This window comes from Zonotrichia albicollis, chromosome 2, assembly GCF_047830755.1.
Source record: "Zonotrichia albicollis isolate bZonAlb1 chromosome 2, bZonAlb1.hap1, whole genome shotgun sequence".
NCBI classification, from domain to species: domain Eukaryota; kingdom Metazoa; phylum Chordata; class Aves; order Passeriformes; family Passerellidae; genus Zonotrichia; species Zonotrichia albicollis.
In genome coordinates, this window is record NC_133820.1 from 96577040 (window position 1) to 96590198 (window position 13159).

General features: G+C 40.3%; 1 protein-coding gene across 2 annotated transcripts in view; it reads left to right on the forward strand.

Annotated features, from left to right (window-relative positions):
- The window catches only part of SLC9A7 (solute carrier family 9 member A7), a 69470-nt gene that overhangs the window by 41567 nt on the left and 14744 nt on the right, over positions 1 to 13159 (forward strand). Inside the window, exons 9-13 of one of the 2 annotated variants that reach the window (XM_074535737.1) lie at positions 135 to 223; positions 334 to 447; positions 2794 to 2905; positions 4230 to 4383; positions 9779 to 9838. In XM_074535737.1, coding sequence (XP_074391838.1) covers positions 135 to 223; positions 334 to 447; positions 2794 to 2905; positions 4230 to 4383; positions 9779 to 9838 — 529 coding nt within the window. The remainder of the gene's footprint in view (positions 1 to 134; positions 224 to 333; positions 448 to 2793; positions 2906 to 4229; positions 4384 to 9778; positions 9839 to 13159) is intronic. The other variant, XM_074535738.1, reaches the window with a different exon arrangement.

A 13159-nucleotide genomic window follows, 5' to 3' on the forward strand; every position in this document is an offset into this window, starting at 1 on the left:
CTCACTCACTTGAATGGAAGAGTCATAAAATCTCAAGGTTAAGAATGATGTATGAATTAAATGGATCTGGTGAAGGGAAAGTGTTGTGAGCTGGCAGTAGACAGGCTGATTTTCACATGTGGTTCTGTTCACAGGTGTGGTGGCTGTCCTCTTCTGTGGAATTACCCAGGCACATTATACATACAATAACTTGTCAGTCGAATCAAGAAGTCGCACTAAGCAGGCAAGGATGTCTTTTACCTTTCTTACAGTGCATTGCTGTAGTAGTCCATGTACTTTTGTTTTTACAGCATCTTTTACTTGGTCTTTAACATGTGATGGTTTTCTCTCTAGCTCTTTGAGGTGTTGCACTTCCTGGCTGAGAACTTCATATTTTCTTATATGGGCTTGGCACTGTTTACTTTCCAGAAGCACATATTCAGCCCAGTTTTCATTATTGGAGCTTTTGTATCCTTTTTCACATTGTGTGAGGTTTCTCTGTTTTCTTATGTGCCCAAAAACTTGTGATGTCTGTTGGCTTTACCAAACAGAGAATGGTGGCTGGTCTAAGTGTTCCTAATGTCTTGCAGGCACAATAATTTGGAGAAAAATCTTTGGTTACACCTTACATCAAAGCCCTAAGCCTCTGTGCCACATAGTTGTTGGCTCTGTACCTGAATGTTAGAAGCCGTATAACTTCACTAGATAAAGAAATGAATATGCTTTTCTGGGTGCTTTGGCTATTCACAGCTTGTGTTGTTCTTTTATTTGAACTTTGGAGACCTAGAAAAGGATTAATTCTTTACTTCCAGTGGCCCCTTGAGAAGGTAAGGGGCAAACTACAAATACATAAAAAGGAATGTGGGTGCATAGATCTTCTTTGAGCAACTCCCCAGAGGTCAGCATCTCAGGGGATGGGAGGAGAAAGGAACTGAACTGGGGTGCAGACCATTACATGAAAGGTACACAATTAAAGGTTCTGCCATTGTCTCTGGTTCTCTTTGTACCTGACTCTCAAACTCCCCAGAACTGAGCACTTTGTAGTAGTCACACTCATGTAAGCTCTGCATCCTGCCCCTGTTGAAATGGATTGTGTAACTCTCTCCTCACTATATTCCTGGCTGCTTGAAAATTCAGCTGAATTATAAGTGTGCATGAAGAAATGGGAACCAGTCTTCATTTCCCTCTGCCTGCTGTAGGAGTAAGGCTACTGGCAATGGAGGTAAAACCCTGTGAAAGGACATATAAGGATGGCCATGTATGAGATGTACTTGTTTTCTCTTCTTTCTACTGTTTTCTGTATTACTCCTCAGGATTTACCACATTTGTATTTATTTTCCTTTGGCCATTTACTTTTTTTCTGGAACAGTGATAAATTTTCTCCTGTGTTTCCTCATGTCCACTTTTCTGACCTAAGAAATGCTCCAGAGCCTGGCAGACATTGGATAAAGATATGAACAGAATAGTTACACCTGGTGTACTAAACAATGCAACTTTTCATGCTTACTGTGGCCTTCCATCTTCTCTCAAGTTGTGCTGTCTGCCCTGGGTTTGTTTTCAGTAGCTGTTTCTCTACCTACTTGCCTTTTAATGAATTTTCCACATATTTTTCTACCACTGCACTTAATCTCTGTTACCTCTTGAGTGCTTTTCTACCTTTGTGAGGAGGGCAACTAGTACTAGCACCCGTGTTTTACTCAACACCCGTGGTCCCCATTGAGTTAACAACTTGCAAAGGTGAAATGTAGACACATCACAGAGTTCTTGAAAGTGACAGGCTGGACTGTAAAGACAAAGCTAGAGCCTCAGCATCCTTGGCAAAATCTTAGCTATTATCCCTACATACATTAGTCTTGATGGCTTCTGATGTCTGATTTCCTCTCTAGGACCAGTATAAAAGTTGCTTGGAATAGTTATGTGAGGGTTATTGAAAAAAATAATAATCAAAATCTGATTTTCCTAGATATATTCCCTATTGACAGTATTGCTTTACTTTAGTTATGGCAACAACCCAGTGGTGTCTAGAGCTCTTACATTCTCTTTATTTCTTTTCCATGGGAGATGTATTATCCTTCTAATGTTCCCATCCCAGCAGCAAATGAGCAGTGTTTCTTTGGCTTCTGGCCTGTTGGCACTTTATAGGATTTCAGCCCATTACTCTAGTTTTCCCCAAAATGTTCTTTATACAGTGGAGAGTGTTTTCAGCTTTCTGATTCTTCCCTGGATGTTGTTCACCACAGTGGGGATGCTTACCACCTACTGTCATGAATTTCTGCAATACTTTTTCATTATTCTTTTTCAGCTTCATTCTAGTGCCGACAAATGGCTTTTGGATTTCTCTTCTTAGTAACTCTGTACTGCTGTTTGCTAGCCATTAGGATATTTTGTCTCTGCAGGAATCATAATGGGGTGGCCACTTGCTGGTCTTAAGTTGGTTTTCCCTCTGTATACAGGGCTGCCTTTCTGTTGTTCCAAAACTCAAAATTGCATGGTGCTGGTGATAATTGTTTAAAGTGTGAATTTCCAAAGTAAAGCCTTCATTTGTAAAATTAGTCATTTTAATACTAGCTATAATTTCACTGCTCATCTAAAAACTTAGTTATATTAGTAAAAAATGTGCATTTAATGCAATCACTTCTGAATGCACAAGTTAGATAAAATTGAGGAAAGTCTGCTTTAGATACACAGCTACAGGAAGAACACTTGATATCATGATGTAAATCTCTCACTAAAACAAAAGATTTGTGTTAAAGCTGGGTACCAAAAACTGCATACCTCAGGAAAAAGAAATCCTTAACCCTCAGCTGCAAACAGGTTGCAATCTTTTTGGGCAGAGCTGCACATATCTACCCTCTCTCCTTCTTGTTGAATTTGGGCAGAAGACATAAGATCAGCTGGAGCTTTCAGCACATGATGATGTTTTCAGGTAAGAGCAACAAGTCTTAATTTTGACTCATAAGAAATTGACTCTGCTACCTTCTCTCTTTGTAGTCCACATTCATGCATCCTGAAGGGAAGGGGTGCTGATTGATTGTTGCAGCATGCCATCCTGTGTCTTTCAGCCTTTACAGAAAGTGTGCCATGCCTGGGGTGGGTGAAATGCCCCCTGCTCACAGCAGGCAGCACCTGATGTTGGGGATAGAGCATTTTCATTTGAAGTGCTTTTGGAGGACATGGGAGAATTGGGATGTATCTCTTCCAAAAGGTTATTTCTAGCTGAGAGGACATTCACATTGTGCAGAAACAGATACCTGCTGAGAAAATTGAGGTGTATTTATGGGTACCCTTTCTCATTTAATTGGACAAAAGTATTTGCCTTAAATTGCCTTATAATTTCTGTCACACAGATAACTGTTCATGTTTGTAATTTAAGGCAAATTATGCATTGTGTGTCTAAACACGTGCATCCTCAAGAAGCTCCAGGGAGTCCTCTGTACAAAAGAGGATAGACCTAGGCTATTTTCAGTGCTGCCCTGTGCCAGGCCCAGAGGTAATAATGGGCACAAACTGGAACATATGAGGTTTTCTGTTTGAACATCAGGAAACCTTTTTTACTATGTCCAAGCATTGTATAAATTGTCCAGAGAGGTTGTGGTATCTCCATCCATAGAGATATTCAAAAGACTTGTAAATATGGTCCTGTGGAGCAGGGGTTGTTCAAACAGGGGGATTGGACCAGATGAACTCCTGGGGTTCCTTAAAACCTTAACCATCCTGGGATTCCTCTGCATGGGAAGTCTGCATGTCGTGGCTTGTTCTTGCTAGTGAAGTTTCACAACTGGGAGCAGAGGAGAGGAGGAAAGATATAATTTGCCTGTGACCATGTAATTAATTAGACTATTTTTATAGCTGATAGAAATGTCAGGTCAAGAATTCACATTTCAATTATGGATTCAACTGGAAAAGTCTGAACTTTTATCTGATTCGGGGAGTTGCTTAACTTACATAATGCTTTGCTGTTGTTCACAACTTGTTTGTTTCTGTCTTCCTTTCCTGTTATTTTCTGGAAGCATTTACACCTTTTCACAGCACCTGTGGATTCTATAAGTTATAGGAGATGAGGTGAATTACAACATTCTGTTGTAAATTGTTCCAGGGCATAATTTGTCAGGGAATCTAAGGAAATTAAAAGCTGCTGGAGCCCAGTGCTTTCTGCCTGACACTTTGTGAGAGGGAGCAAGGAAAGGTGCTGTGCTATCCACAGTCATGCCTGCACTTCTGAAGCTGTGCTGTTTCATTCTTTCTGATAGGTCTCAGGGGAGCCATGGCATTTGCCCTGGCTATACGAGATACTGCCACCTACTCCCACCAAATGATGTTCTCAACAACGCTGCTCATCGTGTTTTTCACTGTGTGGATTGTTGGTGGAGGCACAACCCCCATGCTGTCCTGGCTGAACATCAGGTTGGTATGCAGCTCTGTGCTGGGGAAACTTCACTTTTCAACAGGCAGCTGTGCTAATTTGGCACAGCTCTACAGAACTTGTTTGGTGCTTGCTAGAAGAATTTAGAACATGGTATTTATACAGATATAGATATATATATATATATATGTAGGTATTTAGGACATAGTATTTTATAGAGGAAGGTGCCAGTGCAGTCTGGCGAAGAAAATGTTCTGATGCTGCTGGGATTCAGCCTGAAGGTGCCCTGGTGCTCTGCAAAAAGGTATCCAGGTCTATGTCAGTCCAGTTGGATATGGAATAGTGTTGCCTGATAAAGCAGCTCCAAATTGAAAAGAAAGAATCAATCTAGTCCCATATAAACTTCATATTATACTAAGACTGTTCCCTTTCTTTTGGCTCTTCATAATGGGCCTGTTAAGGTTTTTAAGTTCAGTGGATTCTTTACTGGGTGGTGCTAAGATGACTGTACTTTAAACAAAACCTGATGTTATCTTAGCAACTGGGATAAATGGGATCCTGCTGATCTTTGGGGTGTGTTTCATACTGTTTTGAGGAGATCTGTGAAAATGGTAAGTTGCATGATTATAGATGTCTGACTATAAATCCTGGCTAATACTTAGTACTTTTGACTGCATGTACTTTGATGTTTGAGACTATTTATCAAGAGAAGTGCTAGAGCATCACAAATCAGTCATTGTTAAAGACATACGTATTATAATTTTGGAAGTTTTGGCAGTTTGGGAGACAAAGATAAACAGAGGGGAATTACAATAACACAAGCTGTACAAGCCCTGAGTGCAGCCGACCATTACCTCTGCCACAGGGCTCAGCAGTAGGACAGGACTGAATTCCTGCATGTGGCCCAGCCCTTGGCCAGCTGCAGAATCATTCTGAGGTAACAGCTTTTTTTCCTCCCACCCTCCTCCATCAAAACCAGGAAGCATCCCAGATTATGCACTTCCTCTTTTGGCTAATCTAGCTCCATAGTGAGACTCCATAAGCCTGCCTGATGAGCTGGTCCTGCAGGCAGAGAGCACAAACCCCATATCCATTCCAGGCTTATCCCTGAGGTGGCTAGGCTTGCAAAAGGCATTAGTGTGACCAACAAGGCAGAACAGCTGTAAAGGCTATGGTGCCATTCTTAGAGAAGTAACTACCAAAAGGTAGCTGACTGAAGCATAGTTTTGAGTGTTTTGCTGTAGTTTTAGGGGGAAGTTTACCCATCCTTGCAAGTAAGCAGTAATTTTAGCTGTCACTTTTTTGGCGTGGTTGACAGAAAATAAAGGCTTAACTTTCCTGTCAAAGGAAGGATAACACCTTCAACAAGGGATCTCTACAAAGGAAGCATTTTTACAGCTGGCTCGGTAGGTGCTGGCCTGCCAGAAATGCAGCCTGCACCTTCTGGGACGGCATGGAATCAGATTTGTGCCAGGAGGTGGCAGCCCTGTGCAGCTGATGGAGAGTTAGAAACTCGGCGCTGATGAGGTACCCTCAGTGGTTAGAACACTTTCTGCTGGGGGGGGGGGGGGGGGGGGGGAAGAAGTAATCCTGATTTTACAGATTTTTTAAAAAGTGGGATAAATTATTTTCCAGCTGAATTTTTAAATTATGCCAGTTATCTCTTTTCCTTCCCCTTCTGCTCTGGGGAAGGGGTAATCAGGAGGAGATGAAGCTGTCCCAGTGCTGTCCCAGTGCTGTCCCAGTGCTGTCCCAGTGCTGTCCCAGTGCCTCACTCAGCAGCAGTGCACAGTGCTGATGCAGTCCCTAGGCTGAGCAATAGGTAACTTGTCCCTAGGGTGCCTGCTGAGCCTTGGAACCTTCCCATTAAATTAGACTGCCAGAGGCTGGAAATAAGTAGTGAGAACATGCAAGATTATTTAGCAGAAAAGAGGTTATAAGATTAAAAGTGGTTTGCTTCCTAGATGAAGTGAAGGGATGTAGAAAATTAATGCCATGTGTGTGTTGGATTTAAATGTCAGGATTTTTGGGGGCTCCTAAGAGTCCAGTTCTGATGTGAAGGTCATACCCATTGTACCAGGAAGGAAGGCAGGCTAATCAGCCATTGCCAAATCCTCATGAAGTATTTGGCCTTTCCTCAGTGTGGAGGCAAATAGAAGGCCATGTCTGGGCAAGTCAGGGGAGCCAGGACAGACATGAAAACCCAAGGGGATTATTTAAGGTGGTGCCTGCATGATTTAAGCAGAGCTGTACCAGGGCACTGACTCCAGGCAGGAGTGTCAGCCTGGCCTGGTGCTCTGAGCTCATGGGGAGGCAGCTGTGTGCATGCAAGGGGAAATGCCTGCACAGGCATCCAGAATTGCTTGGCTGTGGCTTGGAGTAAGAGGCACATGCCTTCTGGCCACACCATTAGCTGGGTAGTGTTTGGGATGCGTGCTTGGTTCTTTACTTACTGTTGGTCCCCTCCCTCCCATGATACTAAATATTAAAAGCAGGTAAAGGGTAGAGAAGTGAACATGAAAATTAAGCTTTGGTATAGTAAAAAGCAGTATAAGGAGCAAAATAGGCAAGAAAATACCCTCTGCTTCCTCTTGGTGTTCTGAAAGTTTCAGGTATTTGATGAACAGCATTCTTAGTAGTAGATTTTTTTCATATAGGGTGGGTTACCAGGGACCACTGACCAGGCTTTTATATACAGCTAAGCAAAGAACCTATGGTTTGTAGCAGAGGCTTAACTTCAGTTTACTGCTTAACTGGTTGGAAAAGTGAGGTCACAACTTCAAAATCTGAGTAGAAAAATAAGAGGATCTTGAGATGCTTTTGATTTCTGCTACTTGATGCTGAGAAAATTAAAAACCATCACCAGAAACTGGAGTTAAAGCCATGATATCATGTGTTAGAGTTCCTTGGCTGACTATCAGTGAGGCACATCCAACATTTGAGTGGTAAATAGTTACATTTTCTTAGTAGTAGATTTTTTTTTTTTCTTAGAAACTAAAGCACGACCTAGATATTAAAAATATAGTCTCATCCTTTAAGACCTAAACAAAGAAACAATTTCCTGGCTGAAGCTTTAAGAGTTTCAGCAAACTTGAAAGCTGTGTAAATCAAAACCGCTGGCAAAATTCCTCTTTTCAAAAAAATAGCTGACTTCTTGTTTCATTTGTCTGTCACAGGAAAAAAAGGGAACTCCTAGCATTTGTATTGCAAAACAATGTGTTTTCCACTTTTGATTAGGGGTTAGTGACCTGGTTCTTTTCATGTTCAATGAAGCAACACATAGATTAGTGCCTTCCTCTCCTTCATAACCTGCTGCAAATGCAGATGTCATTGCTTATTTTAATGAAGTAATTTCAATTATCCTTAGAAACCTTTCCATAAATCTCAAAGCATTGTACCTCACACTTTAATTTAGGTTTCCTTTTACCATAAAAGCTAAAGCCTGCACAGACAGTGCCAACTTAGATATTTTGTGCCTTAGGTCTCTGACTTTGCTTATACAATCTTTAATGAACTTTCTATTCAGTGATTTTTTTTTTTTTTGTAAAAGAGGAAACTTAAAAAGAAATATAGAAGCATTAACTCTCATCCAGCTAACTGGGATGGTGGTAAACGTGCTGGCTTGGTGGTTATTCTCCATTCTATCCTTCACTGCCTACAGCCACTCTCTGCTGCCCTGAAGGCAGATGCACAGACACAGGGGCTGTCCTTTGCCCTCTGTTGTGAGCTTTTTCCTTGCCCATCTCTTTCTGTACTGTTCCTTCCAGTTGTCTTTCCCTAGTTTTTCTGTTCTTCCTGCTTTCCCAATCTCTAGTTTTTCATCATCAGTCTTGGATCTCCCTTAATAGTGGGATAGTCCAGCCTCCAAATCTCCAGCCTCACCCCTCTGGGATTTTCCCTTAGTAGGAAAGAGATCACCTGTTCCTCTGGAAGTGAGCATGGGAGATGTTTTCTTTTCTCTCTTCTCATTCTCTGAAACACAGCAATTCAGACTGCAGAGGAAAAGTGTGGGGAAGACACTGTGGGAGTTGGGTGAGACACATCTAGAGCGCATAGATGACATGAATTGAACTGCCAAGCTCTGGCAAACCTTGGCCAGACAATGACTTTGTCTTGGTTAGGTGAAGTAAACAAATACCCAAAGGCATCCTATGAACAACCTGAGACAACTTCTCCTAATTCCAGAATTTTTTTGGAATTGGGTTTTAATTTTTTTTTTAAACATGGTGGTGGGAGTTCTCTTCTTTCTCAGCCATCTTCTGAGAAACTGTTGAACTCTTCAAAATAGCTAAAATTTTCCAAAAATGCTGTACTCATTACAGACATCTGGGAAAACTTTAGTATACTAACTTGGCAAAGATACAGGAAAGAGAAAGAAGTCATAGAAAGGAAGTTATTGGGCAGTTTTTAATTTTAGTTTTTGCTGTACATGCAGAACCATCTCTGTGATGGCCTTGGGGAACAGAGTACTCTGACCTGGAGTGTTTGTTGGCCTGGGAAAAGAGCTATTGAACCTGGAATCCAAATCAAAGCTGTCTCAAGTCTGGTATTTGCCTCAATATTCAAGGATTAGATGAGTACATGCTTTTTGTATCACAAGCTATGGCCTTAAATATTTGGTTAGTCAAGATGTCAGCCTGCAACCAGGCTGTGTACACCTGCTTTTTCTAAAGTGAGGTGTCTGTGGATTTCTGATCATCTGGGCTTTTATTTCACATAAGCAATATATAGTTCATGACACATGCCTTCATGGAAAAATATGGGGGGGGAAAAACCCCACAGGCTGCTAAGGAATGTATGTGAAAAATACTGGAAACCAAACTTGCTTTCATTTGCACCTAAAAGAACCCCCAGAAACAAAACTGAAAAAGGCGAAACCAGACTCTGCTATGACTGGAGATTAAATCAAAAACTGATAGTCAATTTTTAATTCAAGCAGTGGAGTGATTTAGGGCTCGTTACCAGTTGATTTGGAGTGCTCTGGTACCAGGCAGTACTGGTGACCCCTCTCACACATGTACAGCTTCCCATGATCACTTCCTGTGATGTCTCTTTCTCTTTCAGGCCATGTGCAGGTCTGAAGGGGTAGGAATTGCCTTAGGTTGGCTCTGTCTGTGTGCAGCACCAAAGAGAGCTACTGAATCTGGTTTCTGGGGATGTAGTCTGTCACTAATACAGATTAATACAGTTGCCAGCTGGGATCTGAGTGTATGAAGAATATTACTGGATATGTCAATCACAAGTTACTGCTATTGCTAATTTTTGGTTTTTGGTCACTTTGTCATTGCTCTGCCATTGTTTTTCATGTATGTTTTGTCTTTTTTGATTGGGTATGGAATTTTTTTTTGTTGGTTTGTTTTGTTTTGCTAAGAGCTCTGTAGAGCCCCCATCTCATGAGCATTTTGTTACTCACATTCCATTCTTGTACTGTACCAGAGTTGGTGACCATGTTCCATCGGTGGAAGAGATGAGTGAAAGCCACTGGCTGTATTTCAGGTGACACTGTGCTTTCCTTGATACCACATTAACCTGGTGCTTGGCTTTCTTCATCTTTGTAACACTGAGTGTTTTCTCTTTTTCTGTACTGTGGCATGCTGCTGCTGCTTCTTTTCTGAGAGTACTAGAGATGTTCCTCAACTCTGAGTCTATTCACTTATTCTGAGCTGTGAGAGTGTGGATCACACATCATGTCCAAAAAATGAAACTATAAAACACATTCTTTCACTCTGTGTATAGATATTTAATAAAGCAAAACTCGAATCTCTGACCTTGGAAGACTTGAGATCTGAAAAAGATTATAAGATCAAATAATGAATTTGACCTTATGATCTTTAATCACAAAGGTATTCTTAGGCATTGCTTGAGGTTATTTTTTGTAACTCTTTAGGTTGGAAGGAACTTCATAAGTGATTTAACCCAGCCTTTTTGGTGATATATTTTTAAAAACAGAGAGATATCAACCAGAGAAGACTAGGATTCTGGTATGGTGTTTTTAGAACAGATAAATGGCTAGAGAGAGAATTTAAAGTAAGATAAATCTCTGACATCTATAGGCAATGTATATGTGTGTGCACATAAAAACATACAAAATATTTGTGTAAAGAAAGTCCTTTGGGATGGGGTAATGAAAGGTTTTCATGTACCTTGTCTCACTTGAATGTTTCCAGCAAACCACTAGATGTGCCAGAGATGCAATGAGTTAGTTTGTACAGACAATCTGAGAACTATTATCTATTACAGTCACTCTTGGCTGTAGTAACTACACATGCTAAATCTCATAATGCCTGCTATTTCAGTAACTTGTCATCCATGTGTTGTAGGGCCCTGGAAAAGTTTCTGAAGTATCAGAAGAAATCATTCCACCCATTTAAAGATGATGCAGCAGAAAACCTTGATGTAGTTCTGTATGCCTTTTTATCATTCATTTCCATCCACTTAGCTCAGTTTTGTGTGGGAACCACTTTCTCCCACACTGTTTAAATTACTGAATTATACATAAGCTTAATGTTTTTGAGAGATCAAATCTGAGTAGCTCCTCTCCTACATGTGGTGCTGGAGTTGTAGCTGTAGAATAAAGACCAAGAAGTCCAGGAGTCAGTTCAGGGCAGAAATGCTGTGTTTGGTGTTGGGCATTAGGAGATCAAGAATAGTCCCTTTGCTGTTACAGAGATCTTGAGGCATGAAAAGCCTCTTTTGCCTTAAAAAGACGTTTTCATTAGGGAGGAGTGAAGAAATACCCTTAAACTGGAATAATTTTACTATAGCATACTCTTGTCTACAGATTCTAATGGCCTTCCCACGGCTGAAATAAAGGTGTCTGAATTTTACTTACTAATAATTATCTGTACTGAAGGAATAAGGTGTCTATCACATACCAAAGTTATTCCAATGGGGGAAATAAATGGATTTTTCACCGATTTTGAAACATATATGCATTGTTACAGCTGAAAGACTGCTCATATTCTTCATCTGAAATCTCCTTTTTAAGAGTTACTTATCTGTACAGCCTTGGGAATCCCCACATGCTTTGAGCAAGGCTGCCCTCCCTGTGCCTCTGACCTCTGGGAGGGGGTCTGTGTAAATCCACCCAGTTATAGTTTAATTTATAAAGCAGGTTCAATAAATGAGAGCTGATATTGACCTTTGCAGCACATGTAATTGACAGGAAGCTTTTAAAATATATTAAGCATATGAAATGGATTTTTTTTCTTCAGCATAAGAAGAAAATCAATGTTGAAGATGTACATGTATCAGCCTAACTTGTACTTTTAATTGTTGAAGTAGTTAAGCAAAGATGAAGTAACTGTTTTCTGTGCTTCTTTTCACTGTAAAGGAGGCTGGGACAAACTTGACTGGTTTTTGGTATTGTTTTGTTTCAGGTGATAAAAGTGACACTTAGAATTCTAGTGGCTGGGCCTGCAAAAAAAAATTATGCTTGTCATGAGATAAGAGTATTTATCCTTGAAACTTAAAAAGGCAGGCTGGCTACCAAAAAGTTAAGCTTCCTATACAGTTGATGCTAGAATAGAGGATAAAAGCATATTGTTTGAAAGATACAAAAAGTAATTGTGAGAATTCAAAATGGAAATGTATTTGGTGTTAATCTCTGAACTGAAGAACAGACTTTGAGAGTAATTTTTTCTTTTTAAAATGTGATTTATGGAAAATAATTATGTATAAATATTCAAAATATACATTCATTTGAAGAATAACTTTAAAAAAAGGTTAAATGGACAAGTCTCTGTGGATATACTATTTCAATATTGAAAGGACCATTTGTGGTATGATTTTTTTTCCCTAAAATTTGAACCATTTTAAATAGAAAAGATTTTTTTGCCTCTACAGCACAACAGTGAATCCAGATTTCTGGTCTGTGATATACTATGGCTTTTCACTGAACAGTGTTTTTATCCTGTTATTGTCTTCAATTATGCCCCATTCCCTTGCCTAAGGGCAGTTAAAATTCTCAAAACAAGTGTGCAACCTTGTAAGTCAAGTAAAAGCTGAGACACTGAATTGTATGGTTTTCTTATGTACTATGAAGTGAATAGGTGGCCCAGGGAGTAAAAACTATTTGGGGAATGCAAGCTATGTTCATCTTTTGGAACAAAATTCTTGACCTCCCCATTCACAGTGTCAGCTATGCAGCCAACCTGAGCCTGGTTGCTTTGCACAGCACGTTGAACCTTCCCCCATGTGCAGTTTGGAAAGCCACAAGTATTTTTCTTTTATTTTCATGTGTGCTTATGAAGGAATGCATACTCTTGTGTATATACATATATTTCTGTAGTGAGTTGGTTTCCTGATGTTGTTTGTCAGCTTTCTGCATTAGAACCCAGTTTCCCTGCCAAAGCCTGTTCTTGTGCAGTGATAGCCAAGGCAGTAACACCTCAGCCCTTGTGAGCTCTCAGAGCTCTTGTGTGTGGTGTTTTATTTTAGCATGTGTTACAATCCAGTACTCAATCTGTCTATCCAGTGTTCTCCTAAACTGGTGAAGTTTTCAGTTCTGGTTTTCAGAGGCTGGTCAGTGCCAAGGAATTTGCAGGCTAAATGTGCCTAAAGTTTGGGATGACTCTATATATGGAAAAAGGAAGTAATGAGGAAAGAACAAGATGCTTAGAAAAAAAGAAAGAAATCCAAGCAAAGGACTGTGTCAGCACTAGTTTTATATGAGGCTGCTGCAGAGCAACCTTCTGGATTTTCTCTGAACTACATTAATTCATGTGATGCCTTGAGATGGCTGTGTGTCCTCAAGGATGACTTCAAACTTTTCTTCTTCTATTGTTCTATCAAAGATGCTGCCCTGGAAGCTATTTG